The sequence below is a fragment of the Passer domesticus genome, chromosome Z (genome assembly GCF_036417665.1).
Source record: "Passer domesticus isolate bPasDom1 chromosome Z, bPasDom1.hap1, whole genome shotgun sequence".
NCBI lineage: Eukaryota > Metazoa > Chordata > Aves > Passeriformes > Passeridae > Passer > Passer domesticus.
The window spans coordinates 50,492,105-50,516,162 of NC_087512.1; the positions used below are offsets into that span (position 1 = coordinate 50,492,105).

Below are 24,058 nucleotides of genomic sequence, written 5' to 3' on the forward strand. Positions count from 1 at the left end.
CCCGAGATTCTTCTTGTCAAGGAACAAGCTCAAATCTCCAGGCAAATAGAAAAGGCTACAAGATTTTAGAAGTATGTCAGTTACAGTGTTAATGAACATGACTTGAATTCAGTTTTGACTTCTGAAGAATTAAAAATCCAGCAGAGAATGACCCACCTCACCTTTCCTTAGTGATATGTGAAAGGCCAGAACAAGAAAAGAGAATCTGATTTACTGTGCTGGTGCTTGCTGAAATCGACATGTACTGAGAAATTATTGTTGTTATTGAAAGAACAGTTTAAATTACAGGAGTGTGGGAACTCAGTACATCACTCCGGATGTCCAGAGCTACCGAGACAACCCTTGGGGGGCTTGGAGGTCCTGGAATGTTGCCAAAAGTACCTGGTGGCTTGACTTTGATCCTTCTAAAGAAATGACACCTGGATATGAGGAAATGAGAGAATTTCAGGCCTGAATGGTGAGAGGATGATATTCACTTGCTAGAACTTGAGTTATAATGCACCGTACAGGGGGGTTTTATGTGTTGTACAGGGGGGTCTAGAATTCTGTGCATGGATCAGGAGTCCCAAGATGGAGGAATTTGGGCGTGCCCTGTCCTTCTTTCTTCTCCTTGGCATCCATGTTCAGGATGATGTTGGCACGTGTGGATTGGTTCATAGAGAAAGTGCACTTGCCAACAAGGGCAGAAAGTATTGGGAATTAAAGGTAAATATCTAATACGTAGTTTTCACTATAAAAGAGACAACTGCCCCGTGGGCAGGAGAGAGTGCCCTTGGCTGTCTTGCTGATCAGACTTCAGCTGGATAGACAGAAAAACTTTGTAGATAAGAAATTTTACCCTGTTCTGATGTTATGTTAGCCTCGTATGTTTTATTCTAAGTGCACTCCTGTTTTCTTGAATGTGGAAGTTTTAGGATGCAATGTTCTCATACACCTGTTTTCATGAAAGCCTTCATTAACATCAGCAGAAGTAACTGTGTGGATCTTTTCTGCTTTGCAGAAGATTTGGGAAACTCAAGTCCTGCTCAGCTACAAAAAACATTTATGGTGCTTGCTATTTCTCCTAAGAGCTGAAGTTAATGGTAAAGCAACAGCAGCTGCTTGTTCACTTCACAGAAATTGGGAGAAAACACACTGCAGATACTGAGGAATGCAGTGCAAGGATGATGGGCATCCCTCAGTTATCCAGGCAGATTGATATCAGGGGCAAAATTCCTTCTTTTCCAAAGGGTTTTCATTTGCTTTGGCTGTACTTTGCATGGCTGCAGGTCACATTTCCCTTGATTTAAGAAAGTATCTTGGCAGTTCTTGAAGAAGTCGCCCTCGGAGGAATTACTCATTTCTGCAGTCCTCATTGTATGCCCTGTTTTAAAAGACTTCTATGCTATTCTCCCTCTCTCTGTGTTTTCATACCTGTTCAACCAAGTTTTCCTTCTAAGAATATTAATCAGAATATCCCAAAGGAGAAAAAAAAATTATTGGATATTTTTTCCCTAAATATTTTAAAAAAGAAAAATAAAAAAATCTGTATAAATGCTGGATGTAAAATGTAAATAAAAATAAACTTGACATTTCTCCCAAAAACCTTAAGAATAACCCCATGTATTCTAGAAAAAACAAATAGTTTATCTACAGAATACAACAAGGGGCATGTTGTAGAAGAGAAAATTTGTACCACAGTGCTGCACAGAATTCTATGCTTTCAAGCTTTTTGCACTTCAGGGGCAGTATCATTCTCTGCACTGCAATGCTCTGAGCATGTTCTGCTCACCGTGGCAGCTTTCTGCTCTCCCCTGGTGCAGATCATCCTCCCAGCCAAGGCTGAGTGCAGCCACCACAGCTCGCAGCACCTTCCCACACAGCAAGAACCTGAATGAGAGAGAGATGGCTTCCCCCAGCTGCTGCGTGTTCTAACACTGCCACCTCGCAGATGCTGAAAGCCTCAATTTCTGTGCCCTTTTCTCCTTCCCAAATGTTACATTCTGCACCCCAAACCTGCAAACCATTCCTTTCATCAAGGAGGAATGTCTAGCCCACCTGTATTTCAATGCCACCACTTGGCTCAGCCTCCTTTCCTTAGACCTGTAACTTTTTTTCCCAGTGTGTGAAATGCCTCCTCTTTAGAAAGGCATATTCCAGAACTTGGCAAAACAACAGAGGTGATGGATGGATTGAGAGCAGCCCTGTGGAGAAGGACTGGGCCATCCTTGAGAAAGGAAATACTGGATAAGAGTTGGCACTGTGTGCTTTCAGCCCTGACACCCCTCTGTACCTCTGCCTAAACAGGGATGTCCAAGAAGTCAAGGGAGGGAATTCTGCCCCTCAGCTCTAGTGAGAGCCAGGAACAGGATGCCTGTGAATGTTGAGGATGTTACATCATTGGCAGTGTTCAGGGTCAGGTTGGATAAAGGTCTGAGGAACCTGGTCTAGTGGAAAGTGTTCCTGACCATGGCAGGGGGCTTGGACTAGATGATCTCTAAAGGTCCCTTCCATCCTCACCCCTTCTGTCATTTCAGGGCACATGGGACAGGAGAGAAAAAGAAATAAAATGTGATCATGGCAGCGAGTTAATGGAGGGATATTCTGGGCCACAGATGTGCAAGGAACTCCAGATGAAATCACACCTTGGGCAAGAGTCCTCTTAAAGCATGAAATGCATCTCCTGGAGTATCTGTGGGCTTAGTTTCCCCAGGAAGGAGGGAATATCTTGGTACTCTGAAATTCCAGCTGCTGCCTGCATATTTAGACTGTTACAAGTCCAATTCCAAATGAAATGGAATATAACTGCATACTTTAAGAGCCACTTAAGTAAGGAGAAAACACCCCTCCCCATAATAATACAAAGAAGTCCTGATGAACAAACTTCCACCTTCTTCCACGTGGTGCTTCACAAGTGGAAGCACCAAAGTACAGCAGTGGACATCCTCCCTGTGCACAGGTTTGAAGAGAGATCTCTGCACCCTGAGGCAGAGCCATGTGGTGGTTGCACGCAGCATCCTTGCCTCACACCAGCCAAAGTCTCAAACCAGGAGAAATTAGTTCCAAGTGAAGAAAGAACTGCTTGGGCTGACGACTCTCAGGGATGACAACAGCCAGAGGCAAGAGGGGATGATGGCACAGCATGGCCCACGTGGTGATGGGTCCTGGGCTGTCCAGAGCCATGACAGGGTTCCTCTGGCCCTTGTACCCCACTCTGCAGGGACAGCAACTCCAGCTCCTTCCTGAGGCTGCGGAGAGGAGCACAAAGGCACTGGATTCCAGAAATACAGGCACTTGGGAAGTGGAGAGGGACCTGGCACTGTGGGCAGGTGCCAGTGGGAGTGGATGGGGCTGGAGCAAATCATTGCTTCCTGCTTCTCACTGAAGCAGGGACACAACCCACATGGGTGGGAGGCTGTCACCCAGGGCTGGCCATCAGCACCCAGGTTCTCCAAATCAAAGCATTTCCAAGGGAAAGGCAGTGACAGGAGGAGGCATCATCCAGTCACAGGCAGTCCATGCTGACTGGTCCCACCACTCTGCTCCTCACAGAAAACCTTGGCACAGTGTCAGCAGTGGGGATGAGACACAGGGCCATGGACACAGGATGCAGGTAGCCAAGGCAGAGCAACATGGAAATGCAGAAGTTGAAGACATGACAAAAATTTTTTTTCTTCTTTCTCCTGACAACATGCACTGGTAGGGACATTGCCTGCTGATGGAGGGTGACATGACCAAGCACAGGACTGTGACATCTCACCCGTCACTGCTTAAACAGAGATGTGTGCAGAGCTGGCGCCAGTCAGGCTCTGGCCTGAACTCCTAGCGAGCGTGACTGTGAGGTGTGGAGGATGGATCCAGGTTTCTTTGGTGCTGAGTGGTACCTGTTCTTGGCAGGTCCCAGTGCCAATCCCAGAGCAACCAGCAGGGTTTCCCCAGCCCTGCCTGGCTGGGGCAGAGCAGATTTGCAACACTGTCAGTAAACATCCCCCGGTCAGACGTGGGCAGGTGACAGGGCTTTAGGGAGGTGGGAGGGTGTCCTAGGGTGATGTTATGATGCTTCTATCCCCAATGGTGTGTTCGGTTTATGATGGATATTATGTTCTGTGCCTGCAAGACTGGCTCTGAAGAGAGAATGTTTTGTTTTGGTTTATCAGCCTGCTCCCCCACCACTGGTGGGACATAGAGATTGGGCAGTACATAGTGCGGCTTTTGCTTTTTGCTTTGCTCTTGCTCTTGCTTCTGCTGTGCTCCTGCTTTACTCTTGCTTTTTGCTTCTGCTCATCAGTTAGTTTAGCTAAGCAGTCCAAATTTTTCCCTGGATTGCTTTTCCTTTCCCTTTTTGGAACCACTCGAGCCTGCTCCAGACTGGGACCTAGGAAACACCAAGAATTTGCATCTTGTGGTAGCAGCAGCCATCCCCAGTGCCAGAGGGAGCAGCAACAGAGTGACCACTCCCAGGAGAGACTCTGAATTTGTCATCCTTTTCAGATCGGTGAAAGAATGCTGTCATCCAATATTGTTCATTTTGTGTGCTGGGGATGTTTTGCCTGTTAAATAAACAGGTTCTTTCCACTTCTCTCCGAGGAACCCTTCCTGAACCGGTAGGATCACTGCAGTGAGCTGGGCCCTGGCATCTGCTGATCGCACACTGCTAGATACTCTAGGGCAGCAGACAGAGGAAGGGGGGCAGGAAGATAAATCAGCAGCTATCCCAGTCACTCAGGCTGCAGCCAACACCCAGACCCGAAGCCAGCAGCTAAACCAGACAATAAGCCTCAACCAATGGCTGCTGCTACTAGCACTAGAACTGGAAAGTGCACAGACAAGGCTGATCGACCAGTGGATGATGAAGATGAGGATGGTGATGATGATGATGCAGGAGAAGGACCCCCAGCGCTTCTTGACATAAAATCAGGGCGCAAGATCAGAAGCCAATATTGGGTCCTTTTCCCTGAAGGACCTTTGTGGCCTAAGGAAGGATTACACCCGACTATCTGATGAATCCATAATTAGCTGGTTAGTCCATCTTTGGGATGCTGCAGGCGAGGCTACAATTCTGGATGGCACTGAAGTGAGGCATTTGGGATCCCTGTTACAGGATCCTGTCATTGACCAAGGAATGATGAGGGGGGCTAACCCTCACAGCCTCTGGGCACGGGTCTTGGAAAGTGTAGCACAAAGATACCTGTGTGCAGATGATCTCTGTATGTAGCAAACCCAGTGGAAGACCATAGAACAAGGGATCCAACACCTGAGAGACATGGCAGTGGCAGAGATTGTCTTCTCAGATGACGTAACAACTACGAATCCAGACCTGGTAGGTACCATGTACATCTGTGATGTGGTGAAAACTTGTACGACTTGGGCCACACAAATATGTTTCTGCTTTAGCAGTAATGAGATGGGATGCCAGGGATGAGACTGCGCTTGATATGGCAAAGAAGCTCCGAGCATATGCAGATGCTGTACATGGCCCAACACATGCCAGAATCGCAGCAGTGGAAACACATCTGCAGAAATTAGAGGACAAGATAGAGGAGAATTGTAAGAAGCTCAGGGAGGAGATTAAGGAAGACCCTCTCCACATCTGGGCAGTACAGATCAGAGGTTCTGGTATACAGATGTTCCCTAGATGGGGGAGAGAAGTTACACCCCATGAGCTGAGCTGTGGTTCTTTCTGCACCATTGCAGAGAAAACATGAGGAGATGGGATGGAATATCTGCTGCTGCTCTGGTCCAACAGGTGCGTGAATTCAAGGAAGGCAAGGCTCAGAGAGGAAGTTCCACCAAAAGGAAAGCCCCTCCAGTTGCCCATAGCCAAACTGCCAGGTATGATGATGATGATAAGTTCGATCCCCTTGAAGGAACCTCCAAGATATATGCCCAAGGAAAGAAGGATAACCAGGCTTAGAGGGGCCCTGCCTCTAGCCAGGTAGAGGCTACAGAAAAACGTGGTTTTTGGACTGCGTGGATTCATCGGCCTGGCACATCTGAACCACAAGAATATAAAAAGCTTTGGTTGACACTAATGCGCAGTGCACATTAATCAAGACACGTGGGGACAAAATCTGTCTCCATTGCTGGCATGACAAGGGAATCACAGGATTTTACTTTGGTGGAAGCTGATGTGAGCCTGACTGGAAATGAGTGGAAGAATGTGACTATTGTGACTGGCCTATTGTGACTGGCCTATTGTGACTGGCCCAGAGGCCCCATGTATTTTGGGCACAGATTACCTCCAAAGTAGGTATTTCAAAGACCCAAAAGGAGACATCCAGTAATTGAATACCCTACCTGGACTGTCCAAGAATCCATCTGCAATAGGACTTCTGGAGGGACAAGAGCAACAGGTACCAAGTGTCATTTCAACAGTGCATTGCAGACAGTACAGAACAACTGGAGATGCTGTGATCCCCATCTAAAAAAAGATCCAAGAGCTGGAGAGCCAAGGGGTGGTCAGCAAAACCCACTCACCCTTCAACAGCCCCATTTGGCCTGTGTGTAAATCTGAAGGAGGATGGAGACTGACGGTGGACTACCGTGCATTGAATGAAGTGACTCCACCACTGAACACTGCCGTGCCAGACATGTTAGAGCTCCAGTATGAGCTTGAGTCCAAGGCAGCGAAGTGGTACACCGCTATCGATATTGCCAATGCATTTTTCTCCATTCCTCTGGCAGCAGAATGCAGGCCTCAGTTTGCTTTCATGTGGAGGGGAGTGCAGTACACCTGGAACTAACTGCCCCAGGGATGGAAGCACAGTCCTGCCATCTGCCATGGACTGACCCAGACTGCACTAGAAAATGGTGAGGCTCCAGAACACCTACAGTATATTGATAGGGGAACACAGCTGCAGAAGTGTTTGAGAAAGGACAGAAAATCATCCAAATCCTTCTGGAAGCTGGTTTTGCCATCAAAAAGAGCAAAGTTAAGGGACCAGCTTGTGAGATTCAGATCCTAGGAGTAAAGCGGCAAGGTGGATGGCGTCAGATTCCTATGGATGTCATCAACAAGATCACAGCTGTCTGCACCAACCAGTAAGAGGGAAACACAAGCTTTCCTAGGTGCCATAGGCTTTTGGAGAATGCATATTCCTGAGTACAGTCAGATCATGAGTTCTCTTTACCTGGTAACCTGCAAGAAGAATAATTTCCACTGGGGCCCTGAGCAGCAACAAGCTTTTGCCCAGATTCAGCAGGAGATCGCTCATGTGGTAGCCCTTGGCCCAGTCTCAGCCCAGGACAGGACAAGATGAGAAGAACATGCTCTATTCTGCAGCTGGGGACCATGGCTTGTTCTGGAGCCTTTGGCAGAAGGTGCCTGGAGAGACTCGGGGCCGATCACTAGGATTTTGGAGTTGAAGCCTCAGAGGGTCTGAAGCAAACTACACCCCAACAGAGAAAGAAATCTTGGCTGCCTATGAAAGAGTCCAAGCCACCTCAGAGCAGAGGTTATTGGTAAAGAAGCACAACTCCTCCTGGCACCCCGACTACCCATGTTGGAGTGGATGTTCAAAGGCAAGGTTCCCTCCACCCACCATGCCACCAGTGCTACATGGAGCAAGTGAATTGTTCTTATCACACAGTGCACCCATATTGGTAAACTGAATCGCCCTGGAATTCTGGAAGTAATTACAAATTGGCCCAAAAGTGAAAATTTTGGTGTCACAGATGAAGAACAAGAACAAGTGACACGGCCTTAAAAAGCTGCACCATACAACCAACTGCCAGCAGAGGAAACACGCTATGCTCTTTTCACTGACGGTTCCTGTTGCGTCGTAGGAATGAATTGGAAGTGGAAAGCAGCCGTATGGAGTCCCACACGACAGGTCGCAGAGGCCACTAAAGGAGAGGGCAGATCAAGCCAACTTGCTGAACTTAAAGCTGTTCAACTGGCCCTGGACATTGCAGAGAGAAGTGGCCAAAGCTCTATCTCTACACTGATTCATGGATGGTAGCCAATGCTCCGTGAGGATGGCTGGAGAGGTGGAAAGAGGCTAACTGGCAGCGTAGAGGAAAACCAGTTTGGGCTGTTTAAGAGTGGAAATACATCACTACCAGGCTAGGGAGGCTACCTGTGAAAGTGTCACGTAGATGCCCATGTCCCCAAGAGCAGAGCTAATGAGGAGCACCAAAACAATGAGCAGGTAGACCGGGCTGCAAAGATAGGGGTGTCAAAGATAGACCCAGATTGGGAACACAAGGGAGAGTTATTCCTAGCTCGATGGGCCCATGATGCCTCAGGCCCTCAGGGTAGAGATGCCACCTATAAGTGGGCACAACACCAAGGGGTGGATTTAACCATGGACAGTATGTCTCAGGTTATCCACGACTGTGAGATGTGTGCTGCCATCAAAAAGGGCAAGCGAGTGAAGCCCCTGTGGTATGGTGGGCGGTGGTCCAAGTACAACTATGGGGAGGCCTGGCAGATTGACTACACTGCCCCAGGCACACCAAGGCAAGAGCTACGTTCTCACAATGGTAGAAGCCACCACGGGAAACCTATCCTGTGTCTCACACTACTGCCCATAACACCATCCTGGGCCTTGAAAAGCAAGTCCTGTGGGGACATGGTACCCCTGAGAGGACTGAGTCAGACAATGGGACTCATTTCAAGAACAGCCTTATCAACACCTGGGCTAGGGAACATGGCACTGAGTGGGTTTACCATATCCCAGACCATGCACCAGCTGCAGGCAAAGTGGAGAGGTACAATGGACTATAAAAAACCCAGTGGAAAACCTTGGGTGGGGGATCTTTCAAAAATTGGGATCAGCATTTAGCAAAAGTCACCTGGTTAGTTAATACCCAAGGTTCCACCAACTGAGCAGGTCCTGCCCAGTCTGAGTCCCTGAATATAACAGATGAAGTCCCAGTGGTACATGTCAGAGGTTTGTTAGGGAGCACAGTGTGGATCAATTCTGCCTTGAGCAGACAAACCCATTTGTGGGATTGTCTTTGCTCAGGGACCAGCTTGCACATGGTGGATAATGCAGAGAGATGGAACAACATGACATGTACCTCAGGGAGATCTGATTGTGTGGTGAGAATCACATGCAAATATCACTGTTTGCTGGATGTTACTGCCATTGTCTGTACATTAAACCATACAGATATGAAACAGAAGGAAATGTGTAAGTCTCGAGGGTCTGAGCAAGTGAAAGATGGAGTTTTGAGTCAGAAAAATGGAAGTGGGGAATCCTGCAGCTCTGTAGTCTGGGGCCGGTGTGGGTATGTGACGGGAGCATGATGGGGATTACTTGTAATAATTTGGGGGTACAGATGGAAGCTTTTATGGGAATAAAATGCATGAGGTTTGGTAGTAAGTTGATGATATGGGGATAAGGGGTGGAATGTCCTAGGGTGATGTTATGATGGTCCTCAGAGATCAGAGGAGCTGGGAGGGGCTAGGCAGCATTTCTGATCACAACCACTTCAGCAGTGTCAGTGGGGTCGAGTTCAAGAGAAGAACTTGCTCAAGCACAGATGCACAAAGAGTGTGACGCCGGCAACTATTTACAGACACGAACGGAATGGGACCACACCTGAACAGTGTCGTGAGCTGTTTATTTAAGAAGCATCAGTCTCATTACATGGCTATGGCAATGGATCGGTGCGAGCAGCTCGCTATCCAGACAGAACGCCAAGGAAACTTAATGTTGCAACATATTATAAGATAGTTTCAGACCCAGTTTCAGCCAATTACATAGAGCAAAAGCATATTGACAGTCGTTCTATCCAACCACATGAAGCACACGTAGCTTTGGTTAAAACAATAGCAACTTTTTCTCTCATACAATGGTTTGTTTATAAAAGACAAAGCACAGAGTCCTATTCATATTTAACCTTCTAAACATTTACTAAAATATACCTTTTTGCAACTTAGAAAGCCAAACTACATAGCTTTATTGTTCCATTTCTCATGTCTTCACTACTGCTGATATCTCTTTTCTGCTGCTTAAGCATTTCACTATCCTTACTGTCTCTGCGCCTTTCTTTTTCCCAGCTTTCCTAAAATCCTCTAATCCCATGGATTCCCACAAGAGTGCAGTTCCCAGTGCAATGCTCTGAGCCAGATCACTTTCCATAAGGACCTACAGGCTCCAGATTCCCCAAGAATGTGGTTTATTGAAGCAACAAGACAGCAATCTCAGGATTGCTGATGACTGGGGGCACTGGTTACCAAGTGTTGATGTGTGTAGCAACTGAGAGGACAGTAAAGAGAGATTATAATAGAGACATCTAGCTAGCTAGCTAGCTAGCTATCATTAACATAAATGAATCTTCCCAGCTCTGACAGAAAGGAGTTGGAGGTGCAAAGCAACCTAAAGCATCCCTTTCAGGAGAGGATTAGTGACATGTTACATTGACTGATTCTGAGCAGGCAGAGATGTTTCCCTCTCCAGATATGGGGTTTTTTTTCCCCTGAGAGCTGTTTACCTCCTCCAGCCTCTTCTGGCCTGAAGTCCCCAGTTAATTCTTTAAATTTCTGCTTGTCCAAGAGAGGTGGAACAATTCCATGGTTAGGTGGTGTTTGGTGACTCTGCTCATACATGCATTACATGACACATGCTTTCCTTCACTGGCATCCCCAGGGGTGTGTAAGTGCATTCATTAATGGGGCCTTATGAGAGTCTCTGTTACTGCTGGTCAGAATTCTCAGCTGACAAAAGAGGGAGAAGAAACACCTTGGTCCTCTTCCATATACTGAGGTGGCCATAGAGCTCTGTGACCTCCATCAGAGGATCTTTGCAGGCATCCTTATCTCCTGAATGACCAGGATTTCTAACAAGAGTGTAGATGTCTGAAAGGCAAGAATGCTGGCGCAGGCCTGAGGATAATGTTAACTGCAGAAATGTCTCTCACAAGGGGTGAGCTCAGCCAGGAGGCCACCTGCAGAGCCAGGATGCAGCTGTGGGACAGGGCCAGGTGTCAGTCACTACTGAAAGACAAAGAGGACATGGCAGAAGCAGAGGGAGGCCCTCACCAGAGCCTTGAGGAATTCCACACATTCCCTGTCAGCTGCCCTCTGAGAGGCTGTTGGAGCTTCAGTGCCAGATGGCCCCTGATTGTAGTGCCAGGGTCACTTTGGAATCTGTGCCTCCCCTCGGGCAGAGAATGAACCAAGAGAGCAGCAGCACAGAGCTTTGGGAATGTGTGGGCCCATCAGCCTTTGAGTCTTAGCTCACAAATGTTGTATGGCAAGTTGAAACACATCTTCTCTTGCTTTTTGTGCAGGTCCTTCTGGAGAAGGAGCAGGAGCAGACTGCTTTCTCAGAGATGCCATGCCAGGCTCAGGGAGAGCTGTTCCCAGCCCGACAGCAGGAAGAGCAGCTCAGGCAGCAGGTGGAAGAGCCACAGCAGAATGGCCAGGTAAGCCTGACTGGCCAGGTGACAGAGGGAAGGGCAGGAAGAAGGGCATAAAACAGAGCTCTTGGGACTGAGGAGGCCAGGAGTCCCACAGACACTGAAAGCACAGAGCTTTGGAATCTGCAGAGATCAGCACCGGGACAGGAAGGTTACATTGCAAGCAGATGTGGGTAGGGAAGCAGAAAGAAGTGGCTGAATAGATGTGATTTTGAGGCTGCAAGAGGAAAAGGCTGAGCCTGATGGCAGCTCCCAGTCACTTGCTGTGCATTTGTGTGTACAGAACATCAAGGCAGAGCCACAAGCAGAGCTGCCCGAAGCTCAGAGTGCCATCATGGCAGTGAAGAGGAAGAAGAAGGAAGACATGAGAAGAATTCAAGAGGAGATGAATCTCCACCAGAACAGGAGCGATCAACAAAACCAGGTAAGTGAAAGAGTGGCAGCCACTCCACTCATGAAACTTCCTCTCCATTGTTGTCTACAGACCATCAAGGAAGATGTGCAGGCAGAGCTGCAGGAATCCGAAGATAGGAACAAGGCGAGGGAGAAGAGGCTGGAGGAAAAAATTAAAATCATCAGAGAGAAACTTAACCACCTCCCTCAGGCTCTACAAAAGCAAGTGAGCGAAGGATGGACAGCTACTGCAGTCACCAAACTGGTGCTTTCCACCCTTCTTGCCTTTCCACTGCAGAGCAGCAGGGAATGGGGCTGTGCCTCTGAGTGCCATCCTGCTCTAGTGTGTATCACAGTCACTCTGAAGGACATTTCCTGCTGTGTTGAATCTCAGCTGCTACCCTGGACAGTGGGACTTGTTCTTTGGCCTTTTGGCCAGCAGTCATCCAAATTGATTCCTGCTGGCCTGTTCCTGCTCTCCCTTTTTCTTTACAGTGCAATATGGTGACCCAGATGGAGGATTGAATCCTTGTCTGTATCCCTTGCAAATCGGTTCCTTCCCTTTCCTCACAGTCAATGACTCTTGGCTGACAGGGACAAGCTGTAGACTCTGACTGCTTTGTTCTCTTTGACTTGAGGTGCAAGTGTCGACATCTCACCTGGCAGTCTGCAAAGACTTCCAGCAAACAACTGGCAATGAAGGGCCCCAAGGTTGGTGTGAGGCACAGGAACTGTCCCCACCAGAAGTGCGACAGGTTCAGCACACCATGGGCTCTGGCACTAAATCTGTTGCTGCAGCAGCAGCATTACCTGGGGGAATCTATTCTGTCAAACTGGGAACTCAAGCTGGGGCAGTTTGTTCATCACCAGTTCTCACAGCAGCATGGCTGCTCTGAAACTGGAGCTTGAGAAGGTGTACCTGGAGGTGCTGGGTATGTCTGGTGTATTTCTTGCCTGAGGGACAGTGTATTCTGTGCAGGTGTCAGCATAGCTGTTCCAAATGCTCCTCCTGACTTTGGTGTGCCACTGGGAATGTTATAAATGAGTAGCCTGACTAGGCAAATATTCAAGCAGCAATCAATTTATTAATTAATATGATAAAGTATGAGCAATACAGCTCTGGGTACAGTGGTGGAAATTTTCCCTCCAACTGCACACCGTTAGTTGGGGCTTACAGATATTTATAGGAGTTCTCATAAGCTTTCTCAGCAGTTTCTATTCCCAATTTTTACGTCACAATTCTATACACTGTTGTGATTTAGTTTTTGTCAGGATGTATCTCAGAAAGGAGTATCCCCAGATGGTGGGGTCCAGCTTCTGAAAGAAGAAAGAAGTCTCCCAGCTGGTGAGGCCCAGATTCCAGATGTGGGTTCACCTTTTAATTTCAAGGTCTACAAATCTCATACCAGTGATGTCCAGCTTCCCTTAGTCAAAACTATGAATCCTGGAGTTGATGTTCATCTTCCTTTCTCAAGCTGCTTTTCAGTATTTTGTTAAGGCATCGAGATAAGCATATTTCCTTTTTATATATTCTAAAGCTGTAGTTTCAAAGATCCTTACTACAAGCAATATTCTAAAATTATTCTTCAAGACATTATTATTGCAAAACTCTTTTTAGCTAGAAGCAGAAAGATCCTGTGAAACAGCAACATCCTTAAAGCTTTAATTCAAATGATCCTAAATCAACTAAAGACTTATAAAGGTTAATTGCAAACAAAGGATAGGTTCAAAGGCCTTCTTCCATGCTTTACTTCCTCAGTTATTTATTAAAATTGTCTTTATAACTGTCCCATGGTCAGTTTAAACACGTATCACAATCACACGAAACACAGCTTTGTATTTCATAGGGACATTTAGGACTCCCCAGAGGAAGTGCTGTACTCTGAGGCAGCAAGAGAGCGCTCTGGGTGTTCCTGCTGCCTCTGAGGGCAGCTTGGAATGCCAAGCTTGCCTGAGCTTCCCTCTCTGCTAAAGGCTGAAGCAGGGACTTTTCTTCAACCAGATGAAGGCTATGAATTAGCAAATCATCTAGATAAGTCCTGTGTGCTAGTGGCCACACTGAACAGAATCTTTAGCTTCCAAATTCTCCTTAGACTCCAGACTTCCAACTAGTCATCAGAGCAAATAAACCTCACAGAAGTTACTGGTTTTGGAGTTTTGTCTTTTTGGTTGGGTTTTTCTTTTTTTTTTTTTTTTTTTTTGGGGGGGGGGAAGGTTTATTGTTGGTTTTTTTTTGTTTGTTTGTTTGTTTGTTTTTTTGGTTTTTTTTTGGTTTAGTTTGGTTTTATTTGCTATTGTGGTTGTTATTATTGATCTGCACTTCGCTGTGTCTGATCTCAAAGCCCATCCTGTTGTGTCCTGAATGGGGGCAAGAGCTTGTACAGGGCTCAGGCTGCCTGTGGCTTCTTTCCACTGCTTGTCAGTGCTCCCTGCTTGGGCTTTGCCAACCTTGTTGTGGTAGCTGTCCTGTCCCTGAGGGCTGGTGGGACTGCAGAGGCTGGAGCCTTTGTTAGCTGGGAGAGGGGCATCTTTGAGCTCAGCTTGCTCATAAATGGTGAGGGTCCTGATGGTGAAAGCTCTGTCAGGATTGGTTATAACTTGAGCTGCTGTGGTTTACAAACAGAACGGCATTCTTCTGGCAAACTGCTGAAAGGGGGAGAAGATGTCCTCCTCTCCCGGAAAGCATCTCCCTGTGCTTTGTTTCCTGTCAAGAGAATTCTTCAAAGGAGTGGACAAAATCAGTCTCTGTGCCAGCCATCTGCACTGCAGGGCTGCCTGTCCTGTTGCTGTTGTGGTTGTTGTTGATGTTGTTACCCAGCTGACCACAAAGGACTCAGAGCCCAAGACAGTGGGGCTGCCTTCTGTATCTCCTGGAGGCTAGGACCTTTGCTTTAAAGTGAGCATCCTTCATTTTGTTTCCCTCAGGGAGAATGGTGACCATGGAAAATCCTGCAATGAAATACACTGAACTGGAACACATTGGCAGCGGGTGAGTCCAACCACAGTTACTTCTACACAGCCACGGGCCAGGAGTTTTTCCGGTGGAATTTCTATCCAGCATGAAGTCAGGCCAGATGGAAACATGTTCAGACCCTGGGGATAGATTCTCCCATCTCCCAGTGCTGCTCAGAATTTGTGAGTGTGCTCAGAAGGCTTTGTCAGAGACATCTCCATGATGCTGAGGTCTTGCCTGCATCAAGGAACGGGACCTGGAAGATGTCCTTGTCTTGCAAGTGTGGGACAGCTCTCTGTTATTTTCTTTAGCATTTTGTATGTCTCAAAATCATACTGACACACTAATGAAAAAAGAAGAATCTTGCTTGCCTGAAAGAGCAACCTACCCCCTATCAAAGCCGTCAGGTAACAGTTCTCAGGAACATTCCTTTCCTATGGTTTGCGGAAGGAAATACTCTGTGGTTAGGATAGGAACCACACAGTTTAGAAACTGAAGCCCAAGATGAAAGAACAAACTCCCTTTAGGAGCTGAGGCAGGGAACCCCAGTGCTTCAGGAACAGGCCCACTTCCCATGCACTTGAGAGGAAAATGCATCATCTGCCTTCTGGCAGAGCCCTCCTGCATCCTGCAGGTTTTTGGCATTTACAGGAGATATCTTCTGTGTGGGCTGGCTTTCTCTCCAAGAGCTAAACAGCTTCTCCTTTCTCTGCTTCTGTTTTGTTTCTAGGTATTTTGGAGATGTGGTTAGAGCAGTGGACAATGCCACAGGGGGAGAGGTAAATGTCAAAAGCCCCCACAGAGTCTGCTGCACTCGAGGACTTTCCCCTCTGCTGTGAGCTGGGGCTGGAGCTTTGGGTAGAGCTGTGCTGAAAAGGCACAAGAAGCACAGACTGGTGCCAGCCTGCAAAATACATTTGGGGCTTTGTCCTTGTCAGCTGCCAGAAGGAAGGCACGGAGGGCAGCGGTTCCTTTCAGAGAAGGACGCGCCCACTCGCTCTCCATTGCTAAAACAAAGGTGGTGCCTTAGAGCACCTCACTGCCCTTTGCGGCTACAGCTTCAGAGTCCTGAATTCTCGTTTCTGGCTGCCAGCAAATACATCTGAAAGTTCCTGGTAGTTCCTTAGCCACCTGCAGTGCTGCACTTGGGAACTGCACGTAGGGAGAGATCTGCAAGGTGTCCCTAAAAGCCCTAAGCCCTGCCCATAGCCCAAGATGTATCCACAGAGTATTAAGGCCTGGATTACTTCTTCTGAATCCCACACAAAGCAGCAGAGAGTGTGGTCAGAGGTTTTTGGCTGATAGTTGACACACCACTGTTACCAAGTGGAAAAGCAAAATGTCAGTGGCCTCATGTGTCCTGTAACTGCCCCCCAAGGGAGCAGAGAAGTGGGCTGTTGGAATGTCAGTTCCTAATTACTGCAGTGCCTAATCACAAGGCAGTTTGGCACAGCTCAGCTGTGTCATTGCAAAATCACTAGCTCCATGTCTGTTGTGGTCTCGTGTCACGAGCTTCTCAAGTTATTGATTTTCAATGTCTCTTTAGGTGGCTATAAAGAAAATAAATCTTCAAGGACTGAAGAGAAAGCAACTAACCTTTAATGAAATCATGATCATGAAGAGGCATAGGAGTCCCAGTGTTGTGAATTATTTAGACAGGTGAGAGGTCATGGTCTTATCCCATGAATGTGCGTTTACACACAGCAAACATGAGAGGTTAAAAACTCACTTTGGTCAGGGGCAGAAAGTAGAGCTGTTAATTATTATTTATTATAATTCCTCTTCTTATCTCCAGTGGATGAGTAGAGAGTGCATCTGGTCTACATGAGTCTTTCCTGGCACACGTAGTTTGAAAATTATTCAAAAATCATTCTGAACCTGGATCAGCTGTATCTTACTAAGTCAATACCCTCGAAGTTCACTGCCTCCACAGTTTGTTGAGATTGATTTTTTAACGTTTCTAAGGGAAATCCACTTCAGGACAGTTGATGAACCGTCCTAAAGTGGATTTCCCTTAGATCCTTGCCCCTCTTTGCCATTGCTATGCATGCCAGGAAGACTAGGTGCTTATTTCCAGAAGCACCATGCCTGACAGTTTTTTTATCTGGGCTGTTACTAAACTGAAATTTCACTTGCTGGCCATCTAAGCCATCTCCTTTTGCACAGCTGTGCCTTTCTCCTTGAGACTGCACAGACTGCAAACAATGCACAGCCTAGAGGGAATGTCTATTCCTTTGATTCTCTCCTAGTCACAAAGGGACTTGGAAACAAGAAACCTGGAAGGAAATACAAATGTAGCCATGCCTGTTTTCCTCTATGCCCTCATTTCCTTCTATCAGCTACCTTCTGGGTGAGCAACTCTGGCTGGTTATGGAGTACATGGACGGAGGTGCTCTGAGCGATGTCATCAGCAAGTGCTACCTGTCTGAAGAGGAGATGGCAGCCATCAGTCGGGAGGTCAGCAATCCCATCTGTGCTGCCGAGGGCTTGGGCAGGATTGTCTGGGAAACAGGGGCTCAGAACAGGAGAGGTTTCATGTGCCAAGCTTTGTTTGTGTGTTGCTGCTATGCTATGGGCAAGTAGAAGCATCTCAAGTGAAATTGCTGCCAGTGCTCCTGCACTCACTGAACTCAGTTCTTGTACTCTTATCTCCTGCAGTTGTGTTCTCGCTCTGCCTCTTGTATTTGCTCTTCTCCATCTTGCCTCTCTAAACGTATGCCTGTCTTCACTGCATTCCTTGCCTGTAAAAGCAAAGGTGCTGGTGGCAGGATTTGAAAGGAACAGCAGAGGAAAAGAGAGAGAGACTCGTTTCTCTCAGTCCTCAGCTAAAAAGGATAGGAGTGCAGCCAAAGCACTGTTTGCTTCTGAGCACATCCCCTGCAGCAGCAGTCATCCTGGCTGGTTTGCAGGGGACAGTCTACAAGAGCAGGTGCTGTTGCTCTTTCAAAAGCTGACATGCCTTTCCTTAGAAAGGTCCTGCTCTGCAAGTGTTGCAGCAGCAAGCTCTTCCTCTCAGTGGCACTGTCTTCTGCCATTACTGACCGGGAGAGGGAATCTTTTTGATTCCTTGTGTCCTTTCTTTTGTGATGAAATCACATCACTTAGTTTTGACTTCCTGTTTCTGTTTCCTCTCTCAGTGCCTGCGAGGACTGGATTTTCTTCACTCCAACCACGTGATCCACCAAGATGTGAAGAGCGAAAACATCCTTCTCAGAACTGATGGCTCTGTCAAGCTGGGTCAGTATATTCTTGGTCAGGTGCAGCATTCCAGGGATGTGGGTGTGGGGCTGCTTGGAGTGACTGCCAGCTCCCCAGAAATGGTGCTGGTGGCAGTGCAGGGACCCCTCTGTGAGCTGGTGACACGGCTGCAACATGTACAGAGGCATGACAAGGAGCAAGCAGTCAAGAGTGGTGTTGCTCTGTGTGTGTCCCTTCCAGAGGGAGGGAGCTGCAGGTCTAAAGTTTCCAAAGAACAAAAGCCACTGCTGGAGGCAGTGTAAAAAAAATGTGGGGATTTTTTAAGTCACCAATGCCATATTTCCTTGGCTAAAGTCCTGAGAAAACAGAGCAGGGACAGTTGTCCAGGAGATACAAAACAGCACATTTTCAAACTTCTACTGGGGAATCCTTTTGCTTGCTTTCCTAATTGCACAGAATTAAAATAAAAACAGTTATTTTGCTTTCTCCTCAGCTGATTTTGGCCTCTCTACTGAGTTCACTCCTGAGCAGAGTGGAGGGTGCTGGGTAGCTGGGACTCCTTGGTGGATGGCACCTGAAGTGGTGACAGGTCAACCATATGGCCCCAAAGTGGACATATGGTCTTTTGGAATTGTGGCAATTGAAATGGTGGAACAAGAACCTCCTTACTTGAGCCAAAGTCCTGCCTCGGTAAGGAGCAAATACTCAGTGATCCCGCTGTTTTCTCATCTGTCCCAGGTTCGGAGTGCCATTGGACAAAATCCCATTGCCATCTGCTAGGACTACTTCCACCAAGGTCTCGTCCTAAAAATGTCCCTGCAACACATCAGCATCTGCTGTAGCTTTGGTTGCATCAGTGGGGAAACTCAAGCCTTACCACATTCAAACAGCACATCCCTTCTCAGGCAACTCTTGCCTTTGTGTTATAAGTGGTTCCAGTTATTTCGTCTGTGTAGATGGCCCCAATAACAGGAAACAAGCATCTTAGAACTGCTGCTATCCTTCCAGAAAGGAAGGAAGGAAACCCAAACCCAACAAAGTTTCTAAAACTGTGGTTTTTAGGGAGGAACTGAATCCCTGTGCAGTTTCTTCTCACTGGGAAGCTTGCCTGAAACCTGGGCAGGAGGGTTTAAAGACCACAGAGTTTCTTCTGCTTCTTGTGCAGTGCTGCTTCAACACTCAGTGACCATGTTTGTCTCATAGCCCAAGCCACGTTCTCCACATCACCAAGGCCAGAGCCTGGTGATGTGGAGAGCCTGCCAAAACCTCCCATTTGTTTCCTGGCACTTTCTGGGATGGGCCTACCATTAATGCATTGACTTCAGTATCCAAATGAGCAGAGTGACCATAGGGATGACACCTCTCCTGATTACGACAAGTTTTTCTTTTGCTGCATAAAGGAAGCTGAAATTTCAGACTGCTGAGACACAGAGCTGAAGGTGGCTTCTGTGTGCCCAAGCAGGCATTTTCATCCCAACACATTTGTTCAGGCATCTTAATGTGTCTCTGTGGAATATGAGATTGTAGATGTTAGTTTCCTTACCTGGGGATTAACTGATGGATTTCCTTTATTTTCTTCCAATTACCATTGTTTTCAAGAACAAAGCAAAAAGCTTGATGAGTTTTGTTCCATGGCAGCAGTGCTTAATGGACCAACAAGCACTGCAGAGATGCCTTTCATGTACTAAGCCTTTGAATTAGGTGGTATAGCAAAGTTCGCCTTCCAAAAAGCCTTCTACGCTGGTGTGAATCCTCAGAGAAGCAAACATGCTTTTATTGATGTAGTTCCCACTGAGTAGGTCAGTCAATGAAATCAGCTGCCAAGGCAAGATCTATGGGATGTTGGAAAAGCTGTGACTGCATCGGGGTTTGGGTTTTTTGTTGGTGAAGGCAAGGCATCTCTGGGTCTCTGCCAGGGCAGTAACTGCCACCGAAGAACAGGGGTTAACAATGGAATCTGGGAGAGCAGTTAGAGATGTGAAAGCAGCAGGTGGAACCTCATGTTTCCTTTTTCTCCAGGCCAAATTCCTGATAGCCACAGTAGGGACCCCACAGCTGCGGCAGCCCAAGCTCCTCTCGGCTTGGCTGCGTGACTTCCTGAGCTGCTGCCTGCAGACAGACGAGGAGCAGCGCTGGTCTGCCAAGGAGCTCCTGCAGGTAAAATGCAAAGGGGCTGCAGGTGAAACAGGGTGCAAGGGATGGGCTCCTCCTCCACTGAGTCCAAGGCATCAGATGAGCCCCCTTCCTCCTCACCTCCACTCTTAGTGCTCTTCAAATGAAAACGGTGAGGAATCCTAGACTGGGCTGGGCTGGCAGGGCCCTGTAAAGGTCATCTGGTACAAGTGTCCTGCAATGAGTAGGGACATCTTTAAAGAGAGGTCAGATTGCTCAGAGCCCTTTGCCACCTGACCTGGATGGGACACCTACAAGCTCTTGGGGCAACCTGTGCCAGGGTGGAATCATGCTGCAAGGAAACAATTTCTTCCTTTGACCTACTCTGACTTGATCCCCTATGTGTTTAAAATTTTTCACCCACATCCTATTGTAACTGGCCCTGTTCAAAAAAGTTGTCCCCCACTTTCTTCAAAGCCACTGTGAAGTCTTGGAAAATGGCAATAAGTGCCTCCCTGGGGCCTGTTCTTCACACAACTGGATAACTCCACCTCTCTCAGTTTTTCCTGAGAGGACAGGTACTCTGTCCTCTGCCTGTTTCTGTTGCCCTTTTTTGTAATTTGGTGGTGTGCTCCATTTTATCTAATGGCAAAAGAATTGAAGTAGAGCAACACAGGGTACAGAGACATGAAAAGGTGGTGTAGGAACCCAAGGAAGCCAGGCCTGGCTGAGTGGGCAGAGATTTGGCTGTGGGCAGGAGGGGCTGTGGGGGCTCACTGTGAGCCTCTGAGGGGCCCTGGTTTGTGCCCCCACCCCACCCTTAGAGGTTTCTGGCATGCAAACACGGAGAGCTGAGAGGGACTTGTCCCAGCCCCATCTGCTGCCTGGCACGCTCAAGCAGACAGGAACTGGCCCAGGGTTACTGCCAGGTTGTGTGGCAGAGAGGGAAGGGCAGCACCCAGTGCCACTGGGCTGTCCCTGCTGGGAAGGAAGGTGCCATCCAGCACAGGAGGGGCAGGGCATGGAAAGGTAGGCACTGCTCTGTCTCCCTGTGGGAATCAGCCCAGTGCCTGTCCTTCAGAGGCAGAGACCTATGTGAGTCATTGCAGTTTCCTGAAAGGAAAAAACCTCAGGGACAGAAAGCACTATTTCTAGAGCACTGGCAGGGCAAAAATCCCAGCAAGATGAAGACATCACAATAAACAAATGAGTGGGAGTCTGGGTCACGTTTGCCTGTGATGGCAAGGTCTTGCACATGACGACTGAGGGGCAGATGGTCCCATTGTTCTATTTTCTGAGTCTTTCTAGGAATGCTCATGGAGACTGTGAAGCACTGAGCTTCTAAAGTCATGGTTCACTGTTCTTTGTTGTTTTTGGTTTTTTTCCTGTGGACAGCATCCATTTGTAACATCCGCCAAGCCAGCCTCCATCCTGGCACCACTCGTCATATCAATGAAGAAGAGGAAGTAGGACAGGAGAATGTAACAATCATGTCCAGATGTGATCTTCATAAGCAATTTAGAGTAGAATTGTAGAGTAGGATTGTAGAGTAGGATTGTTGAAGAGTTTTATGGAATGGGATTATAGATTAGGATTGGAATGAAATAAAGTTTCTGAAATATCAACTCATTTGGAAGATTCCCTTCCTTCTGACCACTTCAGACAAGTCAACATTTCCTTCTAAATTACCAGTTGTTATTTATTGGTGCTAAGTCACACTTATGCCTTCTTTTGTATGGTTTGTAAGTGGGGAAGGCTCTTCTTCATTCATCCTCTCCAGACCACACTGCCTTTGCAATATGACCCACTGGCCCGTTTTTGCCCAGCTGTGGTATGTCTAGTGGAAGCAGAAAGGGCCTCAGCATTTGCAGGAAAAACCACCGGATGTCTTGGGACAGCCAAGACATCCTGTGCAGATCCGGGCCTGCAGCTGTGACTTGAGAACATTTGGTTCCTGCCACTTGGATTCGTATCCCCAAGTGCAATCTCTTTGGCGGAAGGAGAGCCTTGCTCAAGTGAGAAAGCAGAAGGATCAGAGAGGAGGCTCTGAAAGGTCTCCTCTGGTGCAGAGCTGCCAGCGAGTGTGAGGTGAGAGCGGGCCCGGCCTTGCCCAGGGTGCAGCCCCAGCAGAGGCCTGGCAGAGCCCGGAGCAGCCTGAGCCTGGGCAGAGGCAGGCTGGAAGGAGGCCCTGGGAGCTGCAAGAGGCAGCAGCCGGGCCCTGGGTGCCTCTTCCTGGCAGCGGGCAAATCCTCCGCTCTCAGAGCCCAGGTGGCAGCTGGCTGCTCCCGAGGGGAAGCGTAGCTGTGCTGGGCACAGCCCAGACTGGAGGCATTGGCCGTCTGGAGTCTGCCCAGGAGCAGAGAAAGGCCAGGGGCAGCCGAGGGCCGGTGGCCTGGCTGAGGATTCCTGCTCTTCTGCCGGCTGCCCTGTGACTCCTGGCAAAGGGCAGCAGTGTGTGCAGCACTCTGGGCACCGCGCAGGGAGCCGGGCTGCTGGGCAGGCTGGAGCACAGGGCAGCGTCCTTCAGGAACGGCGCTTCTGCCAGGGCAACCCAGGCCAGCCTGAGGCACTGACAGCTTGGCAGCTCACATCCGCAGGAGCCAGAGCCTCCCACAGCTCTGCCAGGAAGCGCCTGCAGGCCTGCAGTTCTGCCCTGAGCCACAGCAAAGGTGTGAAATGCAGAGTGTTTTGCAGAAATATTCAGGGCCACCAGGCCAGCCTGCTTTGTGCTCTCTGGCACACAGCAAGCGCTGTGCAATGCCGCTCTGAGCTGCTGGGAGAGAGGTGTTAGAAATAAACAAACTCTTAGTTACCATTAAATGGAGACAAAGTCATTAAAGCAAAAAAACCCCTCCTTCTTAGTAAGGATTCAACTGAGCCAGCTGTGTATCTCTGTCTCCTGAGAGCTGAACATACACATACACCAATAAAATGCTGCTTTTGATTGCTTTTTGCAGCCTTGGGTGATCCCTGTCCCCTTCCCCTTTGGCTGTGTGATAGGCAACTTATATTCTCTCCTGACAGCCTACTTTTCTGTCCCCTCTCCTCTTGCCCTACTTCTCTTTTGGGCTGGTGTTCAATCCCGCTCCTTTTCCAGCTCACAGCAACACCCAAGAAATGAACTGGAACAAATGCAAACCAGAACTAACACCACCTAGCACCAAAAACTTTAGTTCTTTTTTTCTAATAACCTTTTGGCTGCAGCAAAATATCACCTCCGATCTCCCTGTGGGAATCACGGTTGAGCCTAATTTAAACATGGTTTTGGGATGATGATGCATCTTCAATGAATAGGTTTTCTTTTGGGAAGGGTATAAGGACATGAGTTCAAGGCTGCAGGATAAACCAATTTTTTTTAGTTAAATATTCCCATCATGACCTTCCCATGCCTAGTTTTTAACTTTTCTGTAATCTCAAGTGACCTTAGTTCTGTGATTATTGCATCTGCATACTAGCTGCAAAAACCCAACATTAAAACCCATGGTCATATTTTGATTGAAAATTAAGAAAACATGCAAATTAATATTTCAGTGATAGCACTGGCAGACCTTTTAGGTTTAATCCATTCCTGCTATTTTCAGAAACCTGCTCTTGACTTCAACAGGAACTGGCATGAGTGCTTAATCATGAATAGATATGGAAGGTAGTTGTTAGTGATTTTCAGCATGAAAATTATTTTATGGACACTGTAAACAGAAGTGATAGGTGGCAAATAGCCAGAAAACTCTGCAACTGAAACCTGCTGATGAAGCACTTTTGTGTCTACAGACCTAGCCTTCAAACACCTCTCAAAGATCTGTGGAGTTCATGGGAATCTCTAGTACCTTTATTTATAGTACCTTTAGTTATAAAGGTGTAAATTTTAATTTAAAGCTGTGAAGAGAAAGGGAATATTTAACCACATGCAATGTCTTTAGACACAGCAATCAATGTTTTCTTTTGCTCTACCATACTCCAATGTATTTGGGAAAATAATATTTATGCAAACCTGTGTGTCAGTGTAGTTAATCACAGTGGTATTGTGTGGATGGATGTACATACAAAGTCTTGAGA

General features: G+C 47.6%; 1 protein-coding gene across 1 annotated transcript in view; it reads left to right on the plus strand.

Moving 5' to 3' along the window:
• Positions 1-21,475, plus strand: part of LOC135291229 (serine/threonine-protein kinase PAK 3-like) — a 51,487-nt gene extending 30,012 nt beyond the window's left edge. Inside the window, exons 4-14 of the mRNA XM_064405259.1 lie at positions 289-457; positions 11,221-11,355; positions 11,633-11,968; positions 14,668-14,731; positions 15,426-15,474; positions 16,242-16,354; positions 17,035-17,152; positions 17,833-17,932; positions 18,387-18,583; positions 19,913-20,050; positions 21,401-21,475. Coding sequence (XP_064261329.1) covers positions 14,673-14,731; positions 15,426-15,474; positions 16,242-16,354; positions 17,035-17,152; positions 17,833-17,932; positions 18,387-18,583; positions 19,913-20,050; positions 21,401-21,475 — 849 coding nt within the window. The 5' untranslated portion in view covers positions 289-457; positions 11,221-11,355; positions 11,633-11,968; positions 14,668-14,672. The remainder of the gene's footprint in view (positions 1-288; positions 458-11,220; positions 11,356-11,632; positions 11,969-14,667; positions 14,732-15,425; positions 15,475-16,241; positions 16,355-17,034; positions 17,153-17,832; positions 17,933-18,386; positions 18,584-19,912; positions 20,051-21,400) is intronic.
• Positions 21,476-24,058: the final 2,583 nt, after the last annotated feature.